This window comes from Pteropus medius, unplaced genomic scaffold, assembly GCF_902729225.1.
Source record: "Pteropus medius unplaced genomic scaffold, Ma_sr-lr_union100, whole genome shotgun sequence".
Lineage (NCBI taxonomy): Eukaryota > Metazoa > Chordata > Mammalia > Chiroptera > Pteropodidae > Pteropus > Pteropus medius.
In genome coordinates this window covers 2,135,788-2,161,717 of record NW_024351729.1, presented here as the reverse complement: position 1 = coordinate 2,161,717, position 25,930 = coordinate 2,135,788, and the positions used below count along the sequence as shown (strand labels likewise).

Here is a 25,930-nt window from a genome sequence, read left to right as displayed (position 1 = left end):
CTTTTAAGATGCTACCCAATAATCAAACTTGAATTTCTGAATTCTTCTTCCATGTTGACTTGTGATTACTACTTTACCATTCATTTGACAGGCAATGGGGCGCTTGAATTAGAAAGATCTGCACTCATGTTCCAATTCTACCACTTACTAACTACCTGACACAGGATGAGTAACTTAACCTTTCTGAATTTTAGTTTCCTCATGAAAAACAAGAATAAAATAATCTATCTATTAGGGTTGTTGTGAAGAACAAATGAGATAAAGTAAATGAGACACTGCTTTTAGTATGCAGTAACTGTTAAGTAAATATATCAATATATATAAAATTTTTATATTAAATAGAGCCTATTTTGGGCACTCTTCTCGAGGACACCATTTCAACTTAAACTATTTCCGTTTTATACTTTATAAGTATTGGTGCCAGTCCATCTACTGCTTTTTTCCAGCTGTTTTTTTTTTTTTACCATTTATTGCGCCACATGAAATTTATAACTACAAATCATGGTAGCATGGTTTTAGTAACTTTACTAAATACTACTAAAGCATTCCTCACAGAAATTGTCATTAACCTCCAAAACATTTCTTCCCTTATTTGATAAGCTATATTTGTAGCAAAGGGTGGATCATTAAAAACCAAAGTTCTTACAATAATAGAAAAAAATGTAATAATAAAACACTTTACCTTCTTTGAAATATAATATTGGTTCAAAAAATTTTCCACATCAGGGTCTCTTCAAAAAATTATTTCCCCACTGCAGATTTAATGTTTTCAAATATTGCATCTACCAAAATTTATTTCCTAAGTAATAATTAATTTGCTATTTTTTAAATTCAAAGCCATGAAATGAAAGAGACAAGAGCAAATAAATTTGACATCTTGAGATAGCCATATGTAGTAGCTTTAATGGTTAGTTGATATACAATCAGCATTTTTAAAAATTTTTAATATTTTTTACAATTTAGTATGATTAAAATTTGTAAAAAATATTAAAAATTTTTATTTTTGTTTATTGCTTTTATTTTTGTTATTGTTTTTATTTTTTTTAACATTTTATTTTTTTAATTTTCCCCCCTCCACCCTTCCCTCTGGTAACCACTAGTCCATTGTCCATGTCCATGAGTCTCTGTTTGTTTGTCCTGTTCATCTGTTGTTTTTAGATTTACATCCCACATATAAGTGATATCATGTGATTTTCAACCTTTTCTGTCTGGCTTATTTTGCTTTAGTATGATTATTTCAAGGCCCATCCATGCTATTGCAAATGACTGTATTTCATCTCTTCTTATGGCTAAGTAATATTCCATTGTATATATGTACCACAGCTTCTTTAGCCAATCACAATCAGCATTTTCAAAGAATGAAAATAGCCACCTTTCTAGGTGGCTACATGCGATCAAGTTAATTTGGCTTAGAAGAATGTATAAAATATAATCACTGACTGAGCTAGAATGAACTTTATACCACTGTATATGGTCTAAATCTAAATGAAAAATGTACTTTTTCTTATTCAAATTTTCTCCTAAGAACTTATTTAGACCTAAAAACCTAACTATCTCTTTAGCAAACTCTCTTTTAAGTTCTAAAGTTTAATGAGGTAAGTTATTGTTAGAAAACAATAAAAGCAGCTATCATTTTTTCAGGTGCCTACGTGGTATCAGTTCCTGACTATGTTCTGTAGATTTCATATATATACACACACACACATACACACACATACTTACTGTCTTATTCAAGCCCCACCACAAACAACACTGGGTTTCCCTTGTTTTACAGTTAGACATGGGCTTCAAAGCCTATGTTCAAACCATAAATTCCTAGTTACCATCCTTTATGAAACACAATAGTAAATAGAGGCATTTCTCTTACAGCTCTGTTTTTTTACAAGTTCAACTGGTTTAACTCTATGATTTATACTGAATTTAAAATACAATTCTACTACTTATTTGCTGTGATACTAGACAGATTATTTCAATTCTCTGTGTCTGTCTCTCCAACTTTAAAAACGGGGATAACACCAGTGCTTAGCTAACTTTAAAACCACTTTAAGGAAACAAAAAATTCATGAAAAACACTTAGCACAATGCTTTGGCATGTAGAAATTACCCAGTAAATATTTACTATTAATATTTATTAAGTCTCCCCCCCTCCCCAAAAAAAAGAAACACCACCAGATATAGTCAGAGTAAAATAGATAGCATGCTATAAGTGACTTATGTATCTCTATGATACTGGTGGAATAAATTTTAGGGATATTTACGTATAGACATCTTAAGGAATGAGCATTTAACACCAAAACCAGCAAGAAAATATTGACTATGTTGGTGGGAAACTGTTTTAATGGGGGAAAAAAAAGGAAAACTAGAAACATCTATTTATTCATTCAACAAAAATACCCTGTTTACCTAACAAGTTCTACATTCTATACTCAAGGCTGAGGATACACTGACTCCTGCCCTGCTGACAAAGAAATTTTAGAGAGAGAAATGGACACAGAGATCCAGGACAAAGTAGAGGACACTGTGTCAGGAAGGTGCGCCCTCTGGGCTAAGACTTGAAAGAAGAGAGTTCTCCAGGGTAAGAGAGCAGCTTATACAGAGGCCTGGAGGCAAAAAGAACAGGATACACTCGACAAGCTGGAAATTACTGCAGGTAACAGAGGGAATACACTGAGAAAAAGGAAGTGGTGAGACAGTCTGTGAGGCCTTGTAAGCCACGTTAAGAATTTGAGTTTATCTTAAATTCAAAGTGAAGACACTGAAGGTCTCCAGGAAGAGCCTAATCAGATCTGTGTTTTACAAAGCCCAATTTGAATGCAATGGGGACAATGGATTGGGGTGCAGGGTGGTCTCAAGGATAGTGGTGAGGAACTGGTCAGAGGGTTGTGATGAAGACATAGTGGCCTAGCTCCGGACAGTGACAGATGCAACAAAGAAACAGATGAATTCCAGAGCTATGGCTTTGGCAACCAGCAGTCTAGCGGTAATATTCACTACAGTAAGGAACTCAGGCCCAGGAAGGAGGTTTGGGGAGGGAGCACAAAGGGGATGAATTCAGCGAGGGACATGTGATCTGCTGGTGAGACTCTGTAGATAAACTCAGTAGGCAGGTACACCGAGTTGTGAGCCTGGGGCACGATAAGGGAGAGTTCCAGCTCATCAACAGGCCCTGAGTGGAGTGTGCCCAGGCCAGTACTCGCATTATCTCAGTACCGTTTCTAAAAGAGCTTATAGAAGGAGAAGGGAACCAGATGTGTGATCTCAGGCAAGAGAGTTAACCTCATTATTTCCAGTGTTCCCAATTTTTAATGGAGATTAAACCATCTGCTTTATGTGCCTGATGGAAATTTGTGGGGATTAAATGAAGTAATGCAAATAGTAAATCTTGGAAAAGTACACATTGCTATACAAATATATGGTAGCACCACTGTCAGGATTATTCGACGATGAGGATATGGAAAATCTGTAAGGGGGAATTTCAAACTTTATATGTGAAAGTTTTTGAAAAACGGACACTGCTCTCTAATAAATAAAGAGAAATAAAGGCACACAATAAGCAATAAATAACAGTATCCAGGTAATCAGTGATCTCTGCAGCTGAGCACATTAGTCATTCTAATTTTCTCCCACAGACTTGACAGCTCATTGTAGATCAGAAAACTACAGATTGCGTAGCTATCACTTTATGACATTATAAAGTAGATATGACTTAGAAATAAAAGCGAGATATGACTTAGAAATAAAAGTGAGAACAGTCCCAAGAAACTGGTCTCTTTCACATTATGTTTGGTGCAGGACTTTCGTTACGTCTCTCAAGCTTTTTTCCCAGGAACCAGCTGTACCACGCTATGAGCAATTTATCTTCATGTCATATTCTTGGCTGCTGCCATTAATCACAGTGTTCCCTTACTGGTGAGACTGAGCACTGAGAAAATAAAAGATACAGAGGGGGATGCTGTTCACAACCTAATTATTCTCATGCCATTGCTCTCTATCCCCATTCCTCCTCAACCTTCCCACCAAATACTATCAAGTTGCTTTAAAGCCATTGCTTAGCTGTCTTTAAAATGACTTGTTCCAACAGATGTTCTCAGCCTCACACGTGCATTTTCCTTTTTTCTACTCACACTTTCTATATGAATAGCAGATTGTAATGCTTCTGTTTTTCTGATCCAGAGGGGAAGAGTCTACATCAAATTAGACCAGCTTTCTTTTCAACAAGCTTAGAAACAGCGTAGGTGGCTATTCTGACCCTCTTCCCCACCTCCCTCCTCACTCTCCACCCCCACCTCCCTGGAACTGCTAGCAGATGTTTCCTCTAAGCCCTTCTTCTTCGAGCCCCAATTCTCTGACTTTCTGGTCTCTATTAACAAACTTCATTTCTTTCATCCAGTTATATCTGATTGCTTTGCACTCCCAGCCCACACAGGATCAAGAATGCTGTCACCTCCTATATCTTTGCCTAGTCTCCAGTAATATCAGTAAAAGAAGAAAACTTACAGATGGGATCTGAACAGTAAAAGCCTATTTGGTCAGCTACTATTGCCAGTCCTGAGACTGGTTGTTTTACATGTTCTTCCTCTCCTTCTAAGATATTACTTGTAACAGTGGAGGTAATGACAGGGTCTGTCCATGGAACATAGTATGTTCTTAATGAAAAAGGCTATCAACTGAATCTACTTTTAACTAATGTTTCAAAAAAATGAGGGAAAGACAAGAATGTCAGGGCCATTGGCTCTCAATTTTTCATCTCTTTTAACGAGTTGTCAAGCTGTCTGAAATACTTCCTGTCATAGGTACAATATAAATATTTTTTCTTGATTTGTTTATTTTCCCAACATGCTTTTTTCCTCATTCAAAACAATTAGTATGCCAAATAATAACGTCTTAACATTTAAATATTTTTAAATTTACATTAAGTTTTCTACTCAAAAGTTTTTATTGGATAAGCTTCCTTGGATTAGAAAATGGTAACTGCCACTCTTTCCCCCTTCTTCAAAGACTACCAGTCCTGTGAACACCTTGCCCTTCATACCACACCAGTGAGAGAAAAAGTATAATCCCAATAGTGTTTTTCACCTCTAAAGTGCTTTGTGAATGTCCACTGGCACCCAGAAAGTTGGTATTGCTTTGAAGTTTAGAAGCCATACCTGGATTTGAAGCCCTGGTTCTGCCATTAGATAGTGATTTGGCAACTGGGACAAGTCACTGAGCCTTTCTGGGTCTCTACTTGGCTATAAAATGGGAATCATAAGCTCTCCATACAGGTAGACAAGAAGGCTTGTGATAATTTCAAATGCCTAGCAGGAAGAGGCACGTAACAGATTCAATAAAAAGTAGTTATTTTTGCAATGGCTCTAGAGCTAGATTTGGGGTATCTGATGAAAAGGAAAAGAATAAATAAAATACATGTTCATTTTAGCTGTAAGCAGATTCACACGCAGGGTTGTAATCCCAGGTGGATGAGCTTTTCATCTAGCCTGAGCAGGAGAAGTATTCCCAAACCTTGATTACTAAAACAGAGGGATGAAGAGGTGCTTTCACTAGAGGCTTCATTCCAAGTGATGGGTTACCCCAAGACCTCTCCAAGCTAGGAGACTTTTTCCTCTGTGTCCATCTCATACACTTTAAGAATTACAGAGATAAAGTTCAACATCTCTATGTTTTAAAAATGTGTAGGAAAGAGCAGTATTTCGGGACAGGTTATTACAATATGTATATACTGATGATCAAACAACACCAACAAAAAACAAAAACAATCAAATAAATAGCTAATTATCCTTAAGGGGAAACAACTTACTACATAATAAGAATAATCAGACAAGGATTTTAAAACTGCATTCCACTCAAACCTTCATAAAAAGATCAGGAAAATACAGCATTTAGCAACAAGAAAAGATCTTACTGAGCTTGAACAGAGCACTAGTTTTATCAGCGTATCATAATGTACTGATAATGGCATGCAAGAACATGTTTTTCTTTCCCTTACATGTCTATTTTGATGTCATGTCTATTTTACCTACTGGACATTACAATTATTTTTGTTAACTGTAAAAATTATCTTTTCAAGAGAAAAAGAAGTCAGCAACTTGGTATGTATGCTCATTTGTCATTGTCAATGATTTTGGAAAACTAAAGATGAAAAGGAAGAGAAAAAATTGTCTTATTAATTTGGGCTTAGTAATTAGAAATCTGTTATACTCTACAACAGGCTAAGCTTATCTTTTTATTACTTTCTTTTAATAGAGAATTAGTGAGCTAAAAATCACAAAAGAAATATTCAAATGAAATAGGAGAAACGAGTATGTGCAAAGAATTCTAAACTCCTTCTAGTTTTACTTATGAAGTCCTTTGTGTCAGTCACATATTCTGGACAAACTGGTCTCATTGTTCTCTAAACACATATAGTATTTTCTTATGTCTGTGTCTTTCTTTGCTCATGCTAGTCTATCTTTACAATGCCCTTTCACCCTCCATTCCATAGCCCTACCTTCTGAAATCCTTTCTTTTAAAACCCAGCTCAAATGACATCTCCTCTACAGAGCCTCCCCTAATCTCTTCTCATGCCAGAAATTCTCACCCCCGCCACCAGTAGCCACACAGAAAGTAGACATAAGCAAAGCACTAATACCTGATGAAAAGTCTTAAGGGAGTAGTAGTAATCCTATACAGCCAATACTAACTACTTCATTATCAGCTTCCAGAACCAAATGAATAGCTCTAGCATCTCAAATTTAACTTCAGAGTACACCACAAGAGAATGCAGACAAGGATTTATACCAATATTGTACATTTTACAAAGAATTATATACATGAGTAGATATACTGTCCTAAATTCAAAGCTAAAGTCCCTCTTTATTTGTGGGAAATGAAAATCAAGAGTTTATTGTGTATATAAGAGCTTTTATAGAAGCTTGGGGTTGATTAGTCACTTGTTTTATTTAGGAAGGTTTAGAATTGTTATTCACAGAAAAGGAAACACCAATTGTCCTAAATCTAAATTCATAACTGCTCAAATGGCTTTGTAAACTCCAGTAAAGCAAAAAACTAACCATATTCAATCATCTCTAGTATATTTAAAGGAATATTTTTAAAGGAACAGAAGGGCCACATCTAATGCTATAACTCAACACTGAGAGCCACTAAAAAGAAACCAGAACACTGTAATTGGATAGAAGCAGCAATGTGCTTAAATTTCAGAATCAGGGCCACTGAGAGAGCCAGAAAGACATGAATACAGCCTAAGAAGAAAAACCACAGCTCAGAAAGTCCATGAGATTCAAAATCTCAAACTTCAGTGTTCATGAGTGTTCTCCAAAGCTAGACAAAAAGGAAAGCGGGGCTTAAATGTGAGAGCAGCCTGAATCATGATCACATGGAAGGCCAAGGGCGAGAAAGAGAGGTGAATTAATTTCTAGCCTAGCAACTGACTACTTTTCCTGGCCACTTGGCAGATTCTGTATCTTCTTTGCTCTAAATCTTCCAATGGCACATGTCTTCTCGGCAGTTTCTGTGTTTACTTGGCCTTCCCTTTCAGTGGCAGAGTCATTTACTTGGGCTCCTTTCTTACTTGTTATCTTGGGATGCAATAGGATAAAACTATTTCACAGGTTAGATCATCTTTCAGTGGCCTTTTAGATAATTTCAACACATTTTTTGAGTGGTATCTGAGGCTAACCCATCAAACATTATTCAGAGCTAAGTGAGGTAGATTATAAATATAAGCAAAATCTTAAAAATGTGCCTGTTTTCGAATAAAATTCTTTTCTTTGACAACAACTGCTTTAGGCTAAAGATTTTAAAAGTCAAAGATGCTTATCCATAGCCATTCATTATTTCATCTAACAGATTTTATTAAGTGCCTATTAAGCGCAAGGCTCTGTAAAACTCAGTATAAAGTAGTAAATAGGCAGATAAGAGTTCTATTCTTGTTTAATGGGACAGACTGATAATAAATTAAAAACAAATACATAATAGCTTCAGATATGGTAAATGCTAGGGAAACAAACCAAACAAACCAAGAGAATGAATCTACACGTGATTTGGGGGTATGGATGTTGCTTTGCTTTAGAAAGGGAGGCAGGGAAGTCAGAGGAATCTCTCCGCTATGAGCTGAAGCCATGTGACGATCTAGAGATCTAGGTAGGGGGAACCGTGAGTAGCGAGGCACAAATGAGTCTGGCATGTTCCCGGAACGGAAAGTTGGTCTGTGTAGCTGGGAAACAGTAAGAATGGGGAAGTGTGGCAGCAGATGAGGTTAAAGATGCAAGCCAGAGTTAAATCACATAGGGTCTTAGGTACCTTCGGAAAATTTTATTCTAGGTACCATAGAAGGCCATTGGAAAGATTTAAGTAAGAAAGGGATTTATGTTTTTAAAAGATAACTGTGGCTTTGGTAAAAATGAAAGACTATTCCGTACAAACAAATGCTTCGTAAAAATAATTTCATGATGGAAATGTATGGTAGTCAAACATAGCTTATTTGCTTTAACTTGAAATTAAAAAACAGAAGGCTAAGAGAGTACTGACCCCCAGCTATCCAAAGACAAAAAAAGAAGGTGCCACCTGACTTCGAATTTCTACTCTGCTGCAGTCTGGCCTCAGAAAAAGCACAGTAGTCTCCCCATATTGATGGGGAATACACTCCAAGACCCCTAGCAGATGCTTGAAATTGCAGATAGTAACAAACTCTATATATACTGTTTTTTCCTATACATACATACCTATGATAATGTTTAATTTGTAAATTAGGCACAGTAAGAGATTAACATAATAATTAATAAAATAGAACTACTATAGCAATATACTGTTATGTGAGTGTGGTCGGTCAGTCGATCTGTCTCTCTCTCCAGTAATTTTTATATTTTTCTGCCCAAACCCATTCTTGGATTCGTGTAACCATCCCTTACTTGCAATAAATGGTTTGGTGTCGTTCATTTCAGGAGATCCCTTGCTGATTTCTTCGTATAGGCTCAATGCTTTCTGGTGCAACACACTGCTGTCAATTGAAACACGTTTTCTGTTCATGTCTTCCACCCACAAATTTAATGCTTTTTCCATCTTAAGTACTTATCACACACTGTGGTCATAACTTTCATAATTTAAGGCATGACAGCAAAATTAGCACAAACTTCTTTTTCCTTCCTCATAATTTCATGGATAAGAAGACTGGTTCTTAATCTAGATCTTAGCAACATCGGCATAATTTTTTTTTTTTCTTTATAAAGTTGAGAACTTTTGCCTTTTCACCTAGAGAAAGCACTTTACAGCTTCTCTTGGACATATATTAACTGCCAGCATCACTACCCTTGGGCTTTGGGGCCACTATTAAGTAAAAGGAGAGTTACTATGAACACAAGCACTGCAACACTGTGACAATCTGATAACCGAGATGGCTACTAAAGGTAGTATACACAGTATGGATACACTGGACAAAGAGATGTTTCACATCCTGGGTGGAAAAGAGTGGGACCATGCAAAGTTTCATCACACTACTAAGAATGGCGCACAATTTAAAATTTACAAATTGTTTATTTCCAGAATTTTCCATTTCATATTTTCTGACTGCAGTTGACCATGGGTAACTGAGACTGCAGGTAACTGAAACTGTGGGAAGTGAAACCACAGATAAGGGGGGACTGCTGTATCCAATCCAAACTAAGAACCAGTAGTTCTGAAACCACTCTACAGTTCTGAGAGCCCTAAGAAACGCACATTTTTCTTGCTCAAACTCCTACCTCACCACTGGCAGGTCTAAAATCAAAAGGACAGACTTAATCGTGACTCTCAAAAAAAGGCTTTAATTATAGTAAAGTCTCCATAATTTGCACCTACTAAATTGTAATTTCTCTCAGATAGCTAATATAAGAAATTAAGTCCTAGTTCCTCTAAATTTAATATGATGACAAATGATGTAAATATGATTATAAAAGGTATAGTTTTAACCAGTGAAGTTTTAAATCTGTAAAAAACATCTATTTATAAATCTACCTTTGATAAATTGACTGGATATAAATCTCATCATTGCTGTTTCCTTCTAAAGACTTCCTTAGAATCCTAATTCAAATTATTATGGGTATATCAAAGCAACGAAATTCTACATTGTTTTTAAGATTCTATAATACATATTTTTCACTAGTTCGTGAGACCATCTTTTTTTTTTTTTTAGTTTGAAATACTAAAAAAAAAAGGAAAATATTATTAGCATAAGAAAATATAATACATAATCATACCTCTACTTTAATTCTCTTTGGGGATAATTCATCTCTTTCTCCACATTTTGACCTGAGGGGAATGGAAGATAGAAAAACTTGAGAAGGTAACAAATTTTATTTGAAAGGCATCTCAACCTATACTTTCACCAAAACGTATAATCCTGAAACTCTGACATCAAAAATAAGACATTCATAATGAACACTGCAATAACGATAGAAACTTTTCATTTCTAAATTAACATTAAAAAAACACGCAGACACAATTACATTATACATTCTAAAAGACCATTATCTAGAACTCCCCGCCCAGGAAGTACCCACTAATATGTAACAATCGTCACATAATAAAAAAAGGGAAAAAAATCAAGGAGGATTATATTTCATGATATCCCTTTATGGATCAGTAAAAACATTTTGGGACAAAATGTCAAAAATGGCCATTTAAGATAAAATGCATTTTATCTCTCTACTGAAACTACAGATGCATTTTCCCTTAATCTTCAGATCCCTCTGCTGGGAATCTATCCCACAGAGGTACCTACAAACATATGAAATACCACTGGCCAAATAAATTATGATAAGCCATCAACTGAAAGTTATACCTTCATTTAAAATATGTTAAAATGTGAAAAAAAGTACATCTCAGAATCGACAAACTAAGATATGTATGGTGTTATTTATTATTGTATTATTTATGACAAAAGACTAGAAACAACTCAAGTACCCATTAATAGGGGGCTGGTTAAATGAATCATGGTACATCAATGCAACACCATGAACCTGTAAAAAATAATGAAGATGATGTATATGTACTAATACAGAGAGATCTCTAAGACATATTAAAATAAAAACGAAATATAGAATGATGTAGACACATGCAACCTATTGCTTTTTGAAAAACGGGTGAAAATGAGAAATTATATTTATATTTTTATGCCTGCACATAAACAAATGCTACAAAGATAAAAAAGTAATAAAGCTACCTACACTGAAGAGAGGAACAGGGTAAAACAAGACAGGAATGAGAGCACAACTTCTTATTACATATTTACATAGTTCTAAATTATGTGAAATTGTTATGTATTTTAAAACATATTTAACGTAAAAAAGAAATGTAAATACTACAAGAAACAGCTAAAATTTGTTGAAAGTAGTTGCTTCTAGGGCATGGTATTAAAAAGGGGGAAGGAAGCAGATTAGGAGAACTGCTGAATTTCATTATAAGCCTTTGTACTATATGACTTCTTAAATCATACACATGTATTACTTTGATTAAAGAAAATTAAATAACACTCTTGAAAGGAAACTTTTGTATGATACGGTGAAGAAAATGAAAAAAATCACTAAATCAGCTCTTGATTATTCAACTCTTAAAAAAAAATCTTGTAAATAATCCTATAATATTGCTGTATGTTCTGACCTGATCATTTAGTCTGTATAATTTTACTTGTCAGTTTGTAAATACATGAGCTCTTGGGGTAGGGTAGAAAATGAAGCTGCTATGAGTTAGGAAAAATAATGGTGATGACAGCAAATTACTAAAAGGGTTGCTTTCAAACTTGAATATACACAAGAATCATCTGGGATGCTTGGGAAAGTGTGAATTCCAAGGTTCTATCCCCAGAGACTGTGATTTATTTGAGTTGTGGAGGATGCTCGGGATGTGGCTTTTCAACACATACTCAGTTATTCGAATGCAAGTGATCACCTGCATCTACTCTGACAAGCAGCAGCATGCACAAATGATGGTGCACGGGAAATCAAGGTCCACGTGGAACCAAGGGAACAAAATCAAAATAGTCCTATACTTATAGGCAAAACTTAGGGTTCAAGTGAGGAGAAAATGAAGAACAATATGTTGTTTATATTAAATTGTAAAACCATATTTTTCAACATTTTTTAAATTTCAAACACATGTTCCATATTCCACTTATTGGTAATAAAAGTATCTTCCAATTTTTCTTTAAATACTGATCAGTGGAATCTTTTTATCTATTCATAAGATTGCAAACACCTTGCAAAAGGAACTAATTTGTTTTCTCAGAGTTCAAGTTCATGTAGTTAGTGGTGTACAAATAAAACTATAAATGCTGAGTAACTAAACCTATCATCGACTCAAAACCAAAGCATCTGCATGAGAGAATGTCTAAAACCACTGCCAGAACAATGTTTTAGTGCTAGGACGATCTTTCAAAAGACACACAAAAGAAAATTAACAAAACAGCAAAAACCACCTTAGGAATCATGTTTTGAAAAGTCACTTCACTGCTTAATTTTACAGAACTATAATCACACTTCTTCTTTTTCAGAAATGCTTATTATATACTATCAATGGATAGTATTTCAAGTTCTATTTCTATCAAGCAATGCAAAAATACTGTCAATTAAACACTTACTTGGTGGTTCTGTAAGTATATTTATAGGTGACTTCTCGTGAAATCTGCCTAGCCAGAGCAAAAAGTTCATCTCTTCTTGTCAGCAGGGCATTATCCTTCACACAGAGCTGAGCAGCCGCTTCATTGACAGTGAGCTGCATATCCAAAATAAAGTTTTAAAAATTATAAATATTTTAACTTCATCTACATATATAAAACATTCCACTTAAGAATAGAAAAATGTCACATCATTAGATAATGAAATCATAATTTATAAAAATCAGGATGGTCTTTATTCTTAATTAGTCCTAATGACTAATTTCAAAAGAAAAATAAGTCATCTACCATCTCTCAGAACTCAAACTAATCAAAATAGTCATCTGTTTTATTTATTTATATCATTTATTTTTGTTTAGGTATGAGTTTACAGAAAATAAGTGAAATTAAAATAAAAGTAAAAAAAGTTTGATAAAAATATTTATCACCATATACATATGACATGGTGATATTTCCCTAACTAAAAGTGAGTATACATGGTCTGACAGATATTTTTTTCAATGTAAACTGACGTGAAATTCTTGAAGAAATAAAAAATAAATAATTTTAATTAAATATTTATCAAATCACTTAGTAAAAATGTTTATCATAAATTAGGGCTATAAAGAAAAATCAAGTCTTAGAGTTACTGAATCTCTTAAGTGTAAAAAAGTAAAATCTAATTTTAATCTTTAGAGTGTTAAATATTGCCAATATTTAAATATTGCTAGTTGACCAAACACCATGTATTAAAATTTAAAATAGCAAATGCTATCCTAAACTCGAAACCTGTAATTGTTCAATAGGTTAGAAAAAATTTTTTTCACATAATTTTGTCAATTTACATAGATGTAGGGAATTGCCAAGAAGTATATCCAACTTTTGAAAAAGCGAGAAACGTACTCATTCAAAGCATGATCGCTGGCAAAAAGAGAATGGGTTTTTAAGACAGACACACCTGAACTGAGTCTTTCTCCATCATTACCAGCTATGTGACTTTGGACATGTAAACATTCAAGAGCCTCAGTTTTCTCAAAATGAAATAATATCACTACCTCAAAAGACTCTAACAAGAAGTAAATGAAATTGTTGTTATTTCAAAGTTGTTAATATCAGTTTTTGTTTTCCTTTCATAAGAAATCAGGCATTTACTCTTTCTCCCTACTTAGGCATCCCACTTTATTCACAATAATTTTTATTTAAAAATTTTTAAAATACAGAGAAGCAAAAAAAGATAATAAATGCAGCATGGAATCCTTCCATCCAGAATGACTATTAATATTTTAATGTCTATTATTCTAATATCTTTGTATATAGAAACACATATACATGTGAATACATATCAGTAATCTTTTGTTCACTGACATATGCTGTACTCTTTACTTTTATCATGTATTAAGGCAGAGACTTGCCTTGTTTACACCAGCATCTGGCATGGATTAGATGCTAAATATATGTAAGAAAAACTGAGCGTAGTTTAATGTCCAGAATGAGGTTAATTAAAATACTAATTGACAACATTTCACAAGTATGAGCTTATGCACAATCACAGAAAATAACTTTTCAACATAAACTGAAAACAATGTTCTAGTATTCCTTCCACCATCCTACCAGAAATCAAGAAGAAGAACATAACACATTCTTTGTTACTGAATTCAGGATGCAACAGACCAAGAAAGTAGACTCAACTCTCCAGGCCTTCAGGAAGCCTTCTGGTAGAAAAACTGAGGCTGGAGAAATAACTATAGCTCACCCCCAAGTTGTAATAAGAAGCCACTTCATCAAATTTCCCAATCAAAAATGTATTTTCTCATAGTGTTTTCTAGATTTCATGTTACTAGTCACTAATAATTAAATCAAAAGCTATAATGATATATTTTTTAGAACGGTACAAACACTCCAAAACAGTATTCAATCACTGCATCACCATGCTAGCTTTTAAAAAAATTCCAAGTTTCTAATTTTGTTAAAAGTATAAAATAAGATATTTTCCCTAATTGGTTGATTTCCTCCACTTCCTTTTTTCGTGGCTAAAAATACCAAAATTCCATTCAGAGCTTCATGCAAAAGATTTCTTAAAGTTAGCTTTCTATCATCATAACTAGACTTAAAAACTTTCTGTACTAGTAGTTAAAATTATAATCTTTAACAATCAAATGATTACGACTTTCAGTTAAACGTTATTAGCATAAAAATATGAATATGAATTCTATCATAAAGAAGCTCAAAAAGCAATCAACTTTCATTTCCAGCAAAGGGAGGGCTAGGTACCATGACTGGCCTGTCTCAGAGATAATAACTAAAAATTTTGTATAAAATAGAGAAGACAGACATTATCTTAACTACATCGATGAGCTAGCAAAACAGTAAGTACTCAGGCCAAACTGAATGAAGACAGTATCTCAAAGGAGTAAGTTGAAGACAGCTGCTAAACCAAATGAACTTGAACTTCAATCTTCACAGCCTCATGGGGCTGGTGAGTGTGGAAGGAAAATGGTGAAAAGAAAAGTGTGTTTGGAGGAAAAATGGTGAGAGTGGTGAAAAGAAACACCCAGGATCCACCAAAAGTGAGGAGTCTAAGATCTCTCCTCCATAAAGCTGAAATCCTAAAGCATTACACGCCCAATGTAAGGCTGAATTAGAAAAACACCTGTACCCTGCAGGGGAATGCAAGGGAAATTACCTTCCCTATCTTGAACCTTGTTAATGAGTAGGAGAGAGTAGAAGATACCCTTGAGGTTTCATAACCCCAAATCAATCCTCATTTAGATTTTCAGTCCTAATTAAAACTAAGTGGGCTGAGATTTTATTTTCATGAGATCCTAGAGTTATAGTGTACTGAGTATAGGTGCCCAGTAGAAGCAAAAGCAAATAACCTCTAGGAGAATCCATTTCCTTCTTAGGCTTCAAAACAGTTTCACAGTTGCAAAAAAAAATGAGTTATATAGACAGAAATCATAAAACATCCAAAGAAACAAAGTATCAGAAGTAACAACCAGCGGAAATAACAAAGAGAAAAAATCAGACTCTCGAAGACTTCAACAAAAGAAATAAAAGTTGAAAATATGACTAAAGAGTAACACAGTAAAAAAAGAAAAAAAAAAAACAGGAAAAATTTCAGAAATGAGGAGAGAAGAAATTAGAGCAGAGGCAAACAGATTTCAAAAGCAGACAATAATCAGATAACCATTGTCTTGTAAATACAACAGTGAAAGCCAAAAGCCAAGTAAATGACACCTTTAATTACTACAGGACAATGACTGACAATACAGAATTATATACCCAGAATAAATAGAAAAAAGAATCAGAGCAAAATAAAGATATTTTCTAGTAGGGTGGGGAAAGACAGTTTGTCATCAGTAGACCTTCATTAAGAAAATTCTACATGATGCACTTCTGGCTAACTCTAGATGGTCAACTTGCAGATATAAAGAGTTGGGAAGGGGAAGAAATACAAAATAAAATAATGAAAATAAAATAAAAATATTAGTCATTATAATAAATGTAAATGGACCAAACGTTCCAGTTAAAATACAAAGATATAAGAATGGATTTTAGAAAATCCAACTGTTGGTATTTATAAGAGATCTATCTAAAACATGGATTAGCAAAGACTGAAAGTAAAAGGATGGAAGAAAGATCTAACAAGCAATTACTAACAAAAAGAAAGAACATGTATCTATAATAATATCAAAGAAAACAGGTTTATAAAACAAAATGCATTATTAAAGATTAATAAGGTTACTGCATAATACAAAGAGAAATAGACAACTCCACATCAGAGTAGGTGATTTTAACACACAACTCTCAGTGACAGAGCAAGCGAAGAAAAAAAAGTAAGACTAGAGAGTTTGAATAACAGAGTTAATAAGCTTGTTGAAGCAGACACATATTGAACACTCTAACACAATAGCAGAAACACATAAAAAACACTGACCACCACATAATGGGCAATAACGAAAATTTTAAACTTTAAAGAGTTGGCAACATGCAAACCATATTCTCTTGACCACAATGCAATTCAGTTAGGAATCACTAGGAAAAATAATTAAGGAAAAAATCCTCACATTTGAAAAGTGGAAAAAAACTTTTAAATAACTCATGGGTCAGAAAATAAATTATAAACAAAAAGAAATAATCAGAATTGAAAAATAATAAGATAACCTCATATCAAGACTTGAGGAATAATGCTAATTCAATACATAGTAAGAATTTATAGTCTTAATTGCTTACAATAGAAAAGAAGAACAGCTGGACATTAATGAACTAAGCACCCAACTTAAATTAGAAAAGAACAAAAAATAAAAAATAAAATCAACTGTAAGAAAGTAGAAAACACATACACACAACTAAGAATATAACTGTCAAAAGTTGCTTCTTCAAAAAGATGAGTTGTGAACCTTTTTCTATAAAATAGAAAATATTCAGATAGTAAATATTTTGGTTTTACAGGCCAAACAGTCTATGTTACAACTACTGAACTCTGACATCAAAGCTCAAAAGCAGTCACAGACATAAACAAGCTTATCTGCACAATCAGGAGGCAGGTCAGATTTGGTCCACGAGCTCTAATTCACAGACCCTTGAAAAGATTAATAAAACTGACAAACCTCTGGCAAGACTGATCAGAGGAAAAAAGATTTAAATGTACAAATAATATTAGGTCTTAAAAACTATAAAAACCTTTATGCCAGTAAGTTTGAAAACTTAGATGAAATGGACATATTCTTAGAAAAATGTGACTTACCGAAAGTGACCCAAGAAGAAACAGATTACCCTAATAGTCCAATAATCCATTTTTTAAAATGATCAAAAGGAAACAGCCAACATTTGTTTTCAAGTATAAGATGCTGAAATCTATCCATTCTAAGCTGAGAGTTCAGAATAAAGCAACATAACTTACTAATAAATGTGTTCAGGTCTGTGGGGTTCCCGGAGTCAGCATTCTTCCTCTCTCAAAAGACTGTTGAACTCTGAAACACTCAGCCTCGATGTCTCAACACTACAACGGAAACTGACCTAAACTTGGCACCATCATTCTTATCTTGATAATGTGCTTATTAGCACTCTGATTCCTGTAGAAGTTCCACAGATCTACAACTTACCCATTAACTCTACATCCCCACTTCTCTTTCCTATCTTTGAGTTCCACAGCTCTTTGCTGGACATTAATATCTGCTGACAAATATTCTATGATGCCAAATTATCTATCTGCTTCTACTTCTGAGTATTAAAAATGCCTACATTCTCTATTGCCTTGCTATTCTCAACTTTTACTTTATCTCTCCTCATCCACTCATTGATCTGACACAGACTGCTTGCTTAGTTTACCACATACTCTAACACACCTTTGGATAGATGGAACATTCTGCTTGCCTGGACTTCTTTCTCATACTGCTTCTGGGTTTGTTCCTCAGCACTCACCCCATATCAACAACTAGTTTGTAGTTTGGTTCTAGGCCTCAGCTACTCACACTACCTTCGTGGTCTGACTCCGATAAACCAAGCCATACGTAGCCAGGTCTTAAGACCATCACTATTTATCTCATAAAAAAGTACTTATACCAATGATTCATTCCATAATTCTTTACTGTACAATGTAAACCACAATTGGAAACAAATATAAAAATTCAGACAGGAAAGAGAATTTTATGTACTTGTGAGAGTTGAAAAATTTTTTTCAGGTGTAGATAACTTCTTTATTTTCATCCACTAGTGACCTACATACATCTCTCTCTTGAAAGATTAAAAGAACAGTGTCTGCAAGGTTTATAGGAAAAAAAAACTCTCAGAAATATTACCAGTGAATTAATGTCATATATTTCCTTATTTAAAAATTGAGGACAAACTTGTAACAATCTTTAATCTCAGAAATTTAAAAAACCTGAAAAATCTTCTTCTCATTTTAAATAGTCAAAGGAAAAAATGTGAAATTATCTTAATACCTAAAAGGTACACTCAATAGTATTTTACTTCTTTTAATTCCTACAGGATTTCATAACTTCCACCAAGTTTTTGAATGGTTACTAGTTTGAAAACATCCTGATTTATAAACTTCTATCCTGAACTACATTATTGGACCAGGTTCACATACTTGAGTTACAAATAACAAGTGGTCTAAATTAAGTTTCAAATACACAAGCTACATTTTCCAAAGTCCCCACTCCCACATCTCGGCCTACTAGCATTCACTTTGAGTGTTCCCTTATTTTGGGAAAACCACAATGGTTTCGTTACTTAAATACCATCTGTACCTATTTACCCAAAGGAGCAAAGAGCCGCTTATAAAAGCCAAGTGTGAAATAATTCATTTTGGATTTTTTTAAAGTAGGTTAGAATTAAAAACAAAAACAGTGAGGTTAACAGGGTTCATTAAAATCTCTTTAACATGCTTTTGCTTTGATAAAAAATACAAGTATTTTGACTTAGCTGTGTTTTATCCAGTACATTTTAAAAACTGTATGAAACTGGATCAAAGTATGAAACTAAAATTGCCAACATGTTTTGCCCTTTGTTTTCTATTACTGACAAACATAATAACCTTTTAACAGATTCTTCTATTGGTTAGTAGGTAGTAAAATTGTCAAAGTATAACTGAATTATAACACTAAGTGTATTTTCTAGCTCTGCTCATAAGTTCTCCTGAGTCAGTTATTGTATGGCAACAATAATACATAACAATTGCAAAAGAATATGCCTACTTTATTTCTTAATTAAAAAACAAACTGCCTCGTAATGCAAAAACTTAATGCTTTCACTGTTTAAACTAAAATTTTTCTAAGTCATCTTACACTATACTTCTAAAGCTCATAATGTCTGAGTTCAACATAAAAATACCCTAACACAATAAATATGATCTACTTTCATAAAAGAGTTACATTTTGCCCTAAATGTTTTTAATACTGCTTTGAAGGAGTGTATCTCCTCTGTTACAAACTATTACCAAAGTTATCGCTTTGGAACACAATATGCCACATACATACAGAGAAAAACGAGGGCTTTTTACCTCATGAAGCGTGAGATGTTTCCCATCCTTTCTCTTTGAGTCAAACCTGCCATATATTGCACTATACTTTCGAATTTCCTCCTCTTTGTGTGGATCATCATCGCTCATCTCAAAGATGTGACCAATCATTTTGGCCAATTTCTTGTTGGTTTTTAGCAGCTCTTTCACTTCGTTCAAGTCACTTTTCGGCAGTGTGGGGGCCATTCGCTCTACACACTCGGCTACAGAGAGCGCGGCTGCAGCATCCAGCGCCTCACTGCTTTCCTTCGGGGAAGCTGGGGAGCCAAGGTCTGCTGGGGAGAGGCTGTGCTCACTCTCAGTGGCATGGTGGCCTTGCCAGAGTCTGGACTCACCAATACCCTGCAGTGCTAAGCTCCCCACCACATCTGATTTCCCCTGTCCCAAGCTCTGCACACAGGTGATGGCAGCACATTTGGGGACTTTTACATGAGGTTCCCGGGCATTGCTATTCCTTTCATAACTATTGCAGGATATTCCCAGCCACGTTGGTGATCCCTCTGGTAATTTATAGATGGGTATGCTACTCACAGGCAGGGAAGTCAGCGGCTGATTGAAAAGGCCAGGGTTTGTAACCCAGTCTCTCAAAGCCTTCTGTAGCCTTCTAACATGAAGGGGCTTGCTAGCCATGCCCACGAGGGCCATGATTTCCAAGAATTCCTCTTCTCCAGCTTCACAGAGCTGCTGGACATCATCACCACCTTGCTGGATAAAGGCATCAAAATATGAAAGCAGATTGGCTTTTTGTAATATTCTATACAGCTGCAACTCCCCCAGGGTCCTGGGTAGGGCTGCAGCCATTACTGTGGATGGGCTTAACCTGCAAAAGAGGAAATATTCATTACATTTGTCCCAAACTTCTTAAACCTAATATTTGTTAGACACATCGGGATTTAAAAATGCAGTATGGGAAGAACAAAAAGAAGAAATATTTGCATAGCAACTGACTGTTAAGGAAGTATTCTCTCTATATGTAAGTTATCTCATTTCGTTCTCCTAACAATCCTAATGGTCAGTATAATTTTTTCCATTTTAAAGAAAAATATAAAGGCTCAAAGATAGTAAGTAATTTGCCTGAGACCTCACAACTAGTTAAGCAAAAGTCTAGGAACTCAAACTAAGGCTCACAGGGATCTATATTAATTTTGACTATTCACTTTGCTGCTTCCATGGTGTGGACAAAGAGGTGATGTGAGGAATAATCAAATTCAGAATAAGGTAGGAAGTATACTGTGCTACCATTTGTTGAATACTTATTTTGCACCAGACATCATGATAAACACTTTAAATTATGTGATGTCTAATCCTCATCAAAACCCTGCAAGATAGGTATAGTTATTCCCATTTTACAAAGAGAAATGAGTAAGACTGGTCCGGCAGGCAGAGGAAGAGAGCTTTCAGTATGGAGGTGACAAGATAGAAGTTGTTATATTAGGAACCAAGAAAAAGAGAAAGAAAAGTCTCAAACAAATAAAAAGACCTGGTGATCATTTAGGTGTCAGTGATGAAAGAGAGGAAACAGTTACCATTTTTGACACACTTTCTGTAGTTCCAGGAAGAGACAAGTAATAGATGATTATAGGATTAAATATGTGAGAGTCTAGAACTGCAACAGGCACTGGGGATACAGAAAAATCAGGATGATGGGATTCTCTTTCAAACACGTGGCACTTAAACATGGCACAGGACTGAAGCCTAAGTGTGTACAGGATAAAAGCAGGGAGGGTAAGAGAGCCTTCCAAAGCAGCAGCAGCAGCAAGGCTAAGACAGAGCCATGAAAGAAACATAACTTTCAGAGCCCAAGCAAGACAAAGAAGCCTGCCTTTAAAGAGACAGAACAAGATCCAACAAAGTGCTTCTTGACCTCTTAGCAGCCTTTAAAAGTTATTCACAGTTGCCTGGAGACCTCCCACATACAAAGGGGAGTTGGCCAAGAACTTCCATTTAAGAGAAACAACCTTGTAATCAATGCATGTTTAGGATTAAAAGGACCTTGCAGCCTTCTATGGAGAAAATTACAGAAGGCCAAAAGAATACATACATCAGAGGAAAATGGAAGTTGCACTCTCAAGTCAAAATAGTATGGAGCAATCTATGGAGCAATCATTAACTAGGAGATAAGGCAAGCAAAGGAATATCAGGAACATCCCCAAAGGCCAGGAGGACACCAAATCTGGGACTTTTGCCAGCAAACAGAATGCTACACAAAATTCTAGTCTGTCATCCCATCCAAGGAGAACACATCTCCCTATTACCCTAAGGACTGACTCCTGGGATGCCCTGCCTCTTGGAACCTGTGTCATCCACAAGCTACTCTGATCAACTAGTGACTCCCTCAAATTTTATGGCTTTTTATTTTACAAAGTCATTGCCAGGTGAACTGATGATTTTCCAAGAGATTTAAAAAAAAAAAAAAGAAGACTGAATTGGGGCCCAGTAGCTTCTACAAACACTCAGGAAGTCACCTGGTGTGCTTCTGAAAAATATAATTTTCCAGGTCCCTGAGTTGCATCCCAGGAGACTCCCATGATTTGTCAAATTTGGCAAATTACCCTAAAAGATCCCTATTTAGTATAGTATACTCTCTGGGTAACACAAACTCCTTTATGTTCTGTGATCAACCACGTCCTTTAAGTCTTCCTTCACGTTCATGCCACGTCAATCCTCTGGACAAAAACATTTTTGCATCTTCTAAATCACCCACGGGATGGATGATTTGCTAGTCCTCCCACTCTAGGGGAGAAACTCCAGGAGAGAGTCTATCATCTAGCTAGACATTAACCCACAAAAACACCGCTCTCAGGAGTTACAAAGAAGTTAAAGTCTGTATTGAACCACATTATACCATAATAGAAAAGCTTTTATAAAGTATATCTGAGTTAGAAGGAAATGTACTTTCTCATCATGTATCTAATGCAACAGTTCCACAGGCTTTTTGACTCAAGAGCTTATAAAAATACACACACACACGTCCACACACACACACATGCACATGTGCACATGCACACACAAAATTTTTCATAAAAGAACTGTAACTCTGCAAGGTTTATGGTATCATCAATTATCTCATCATATGTACTCTCCCAAATTATGAAAGATTACATGAGGAAATTTAGAATAGTTTTTTAATCTTTTTATGAGCAATAAGAAAAAAATATATGTTAAACAAATATAAAAGAAAACTTAAACTAAAGACCCAAACTTAGGCTTTCTTCTTCTCAGATAAGGCAATGATTTTAGAAAACATTAATTTTCAACTTTTATCCTATCTCATCTTTACCCAGAAAGAAAGAAACCCCCCCTAGCTCCTAAGAGAAAGCCCTTATGTACTGGTAAGAAAAAAGTAGTTGTGATTATATCTCTGTAAGGACTGATAGGACCAAGTGTACATTTCCAAAGTCAAGATACCAGATGAAAGATAAATAGGTGAACTATTAGAGTCCCAGGAGGCCTTCCAAAGGCCCACACCTCCTACTGGGAAAGTTTTCTCCCTAAGCTGTTGCTTTAGAAGAATGTTCCAATTTCCTACAAAAGTGTGTTATGATCATTTAAACACCCACTACTTCACATACGAACTTGATTTAATTTAAAAGAAAATTTTTATGAGATTTTCTGTTTTTACAAATTCTATATATATTCATGCTTCAAATGAAGGTCAAATAAATCAAGAGAAAGAGCTTCCATCTACATCTATCCAATCTGAAGGAAATATAAAAGGATACTAACAACACTATATACAGGTAGCTAGTAGTATAGTTTATCTACTCAGCTGAAAACTACTGGTATCTAGCCTTTTCAAGATATGCTAGAACAACCCATGCTGAGTCAGACCTTTTTATGAATTCCACAGTTCAAAGAAACCAGTTATTCATTTTTGCTGTACATTCAAAAGCTAAACCAAAGGCTTGCTGCCTGTGTACAGTAAAGCTCCACCAGCATCAGCTTAAATGTTCCTTAGCCTGGTCAGTTCAAGAGCAAGAATTAAAAAGCAATGGATTCGTTTAAGGCCATTTGCTCTTGTTTGTTATTCATCGCTCTATTTTAAATGGTAATGATTTGTTCCAGAACCTTAAAAAAAAAACCTCACTTTGGCTCCTTATGGGGTATTATAACTGCCAGATTCAAACTATGCTGAGTGAAATAAATAAGGAGCTCGTTTGATCCAGAAAACTTTGTCAACTCCTGCATGGTCCCTGAACCCCAAGGAAGCACTTAATATGGCTACAGGAAATAAAACTTTCCTGACATCCTCCAAGCTGGGATGTAGGGATTCAGAGTAGGACAGAGGCCTTTAATGGAAAGTCACTAGGGAAGAGAACTATTCCTTCAACCCTGCCTCAAACTGTTCCAAGAAGCTTCAGCCAACCTATGGCCCCACAATACTATCAAACTCTCAAATGACTACTGACTTATCACTGGTCCCTCTCTTTAACCTCTTTGCAGCTTGACATCACTCTTTGAAATGCTCTTCACCTAGACTTCGGTAATTCCATACTATGTGGTCTTCCCTACCACCCTTTACTATATGCTAAGGGCAAGAATTCTCCAAAGTTTTATATTAGATCTCTTTTCTACTGTCTTTCTTTAGTCTCCATCAATGATCTCATCCACTCCCAGGCTTCAATTATCACCTCTAGCAGACTAACCTCCACATTGGTATCTGTAGCTTGGACCCCTGGTTCATGGGCCAGGGATCATGAGTTACTGCAAAGAGTTCTCAAATCCAAATACACATCAAACACTGGCTATGGAGTAAAAAAGTTGACTCTCACACGCATCTGCTTTGCAAATGAAAGTAAACACTTTGTGATTTAACAAAACATAAACTCATTCAAAAGTGTAATCAAATTCATAGTAATAGTTGCCATTACATATATTTGCAATCTACAAACACTAAAAGTAATCAATGAATAATTGCAATTTTTTTAATTTAAAGAGTGGTCTTCATACCGGAAAAGCTTGCACACCATTAGCCCAAATCACTTTTTCTGATATTTCAGCATTTCGACTACCACCCAGGTGTAGTAACCACCCAGGGATTAATAAAATCTCAAAATTGATAACTCCAAAAGCAAGCATGTTTATCTCATTTTCCTTCCTTCTTCCATATTCCCAAATCCATTCTTCCCTACTCTTATTCCTTTTCGTTGCACCAGTACTCTTCTGGTCTCCTGAATTAATAAAAGCAGAGATTTCATCCTGTATTTTCCACTTCCTCCCATCTACATGTCCTTATGCGACATCACAACCCTTTTTCTTTCTCTGCCTCAAAAGCACCTAATCCTAGTTTTTATCACTTCTTGTCCCAACTTTGAAAACAACTTCCTCACCTTCAATACATCTCTCACTGCAATGCCAACTTTAATTTCCTAAAGTACAGGTGTGGCTCTTTATTCACCTGTGTAAAGTTCCCCACTGCATAGAGAAAGAAATCCAAACTACTTATATGTTCATACCAGACCAACATATACCTTTCCAGCCTTCTCTCTGGTCCCTAACATGCCCCTATGCTCCTACCAAAAAGATATACTGGGCATTCCTCAAATGTGCCTACTGCTTCCCTGACCGCGTGCCAGATATCCTCCTTCCCATACACCTCCACAGTTGTGGGTGTCCCTTCTCTTCTCTGAACTCCACAATATGTTCTCTCTCATTTTATTTTCTTATTCAAATATGCCAGTTACTGAGCCAGTCGTAGGGATAAGATGGGGAAAATGGTCCTTCATGGAGAATCAGTTAAGAGGGAAGAGACAATGAAACACAGACACTTAAATACATGTGATAAATGCCATGCTAAGTGTTATACATGAGGAGTCACAAAAGAGAGAGAAGCAGCCTTACCTGGCCCTGCAGGACAGCTTACCGTTAGGTTATAAGCTTTCTGAGGGTAGGAATTAGGTCTCATTCACCTTTTAACCCCTCTATTCCTAGCACAGTATTCAGTGTAGTGTAACATTTCTATAAAGGCTGCATTATATGAAACCAAACGTTTGAGTCAGAATCTAGTCAGCAGGCTCCTTTCATATTCCAAAAAGTATGCCATCTCTATAAATTGTGTCCCAGTCAATTACCAATCTAATAACAGCACATCCTACTTTTTTATCTACAATCCTTTTCATTCTCTCATCCTCATTACTTCTTCTTCCTTATAAGGCTATATGATGGAATCTCATAACATGGATACTTTTCCAAGAGATTAAAGGATGTTCTCCCAAATATGAAATTACAAATGATTAGTGTTATGTTAGTCCAGCTCCAAGTCAATTTTGGTCATGAGAAATCCG

The 25,930-nt window shown here is 35.3% G+C and overlaps 1 protein-coding gene across 4 annotated transcripts in view; it reads right to left on the bottom strand.

Annotated features, from left to right (window-relative positions):
* Positions 1 to 25,930, bottom strand: part of NAB1 (NGFI-A binding protein 1) — a 39,157-nt gene that overhangs the window by 8,895 nt on the left and 4,332 nt on the right. For all 4 annotated transcript variants that reach the window (XM_039844271.1, XM_039844269.1, XM_039844268.1 and 1 more), the window contains 3 exons: positions 19,629 to 20,466; positions 12,608 to 12,741; positions 10,230 to 10,281 (listed from right to left, as the gene is read on the bottom strand). In XM_039844271.1, the coding sequence (XP_039700205.1) occupies positions 10,230 to 10,281; positions 12,608 to 12,741; positions 19,629 to 20,447 (1,005 nt within the window). In that variant the 5' untranslated portion in view covers positions 20,448 to 20,466. The remainder of the gene's footprint in view (positions 1 to 10,229; positions 10,282 to 12,607; positions 12,742 to 19,628; positions 20,467 to 25,930) is intronic.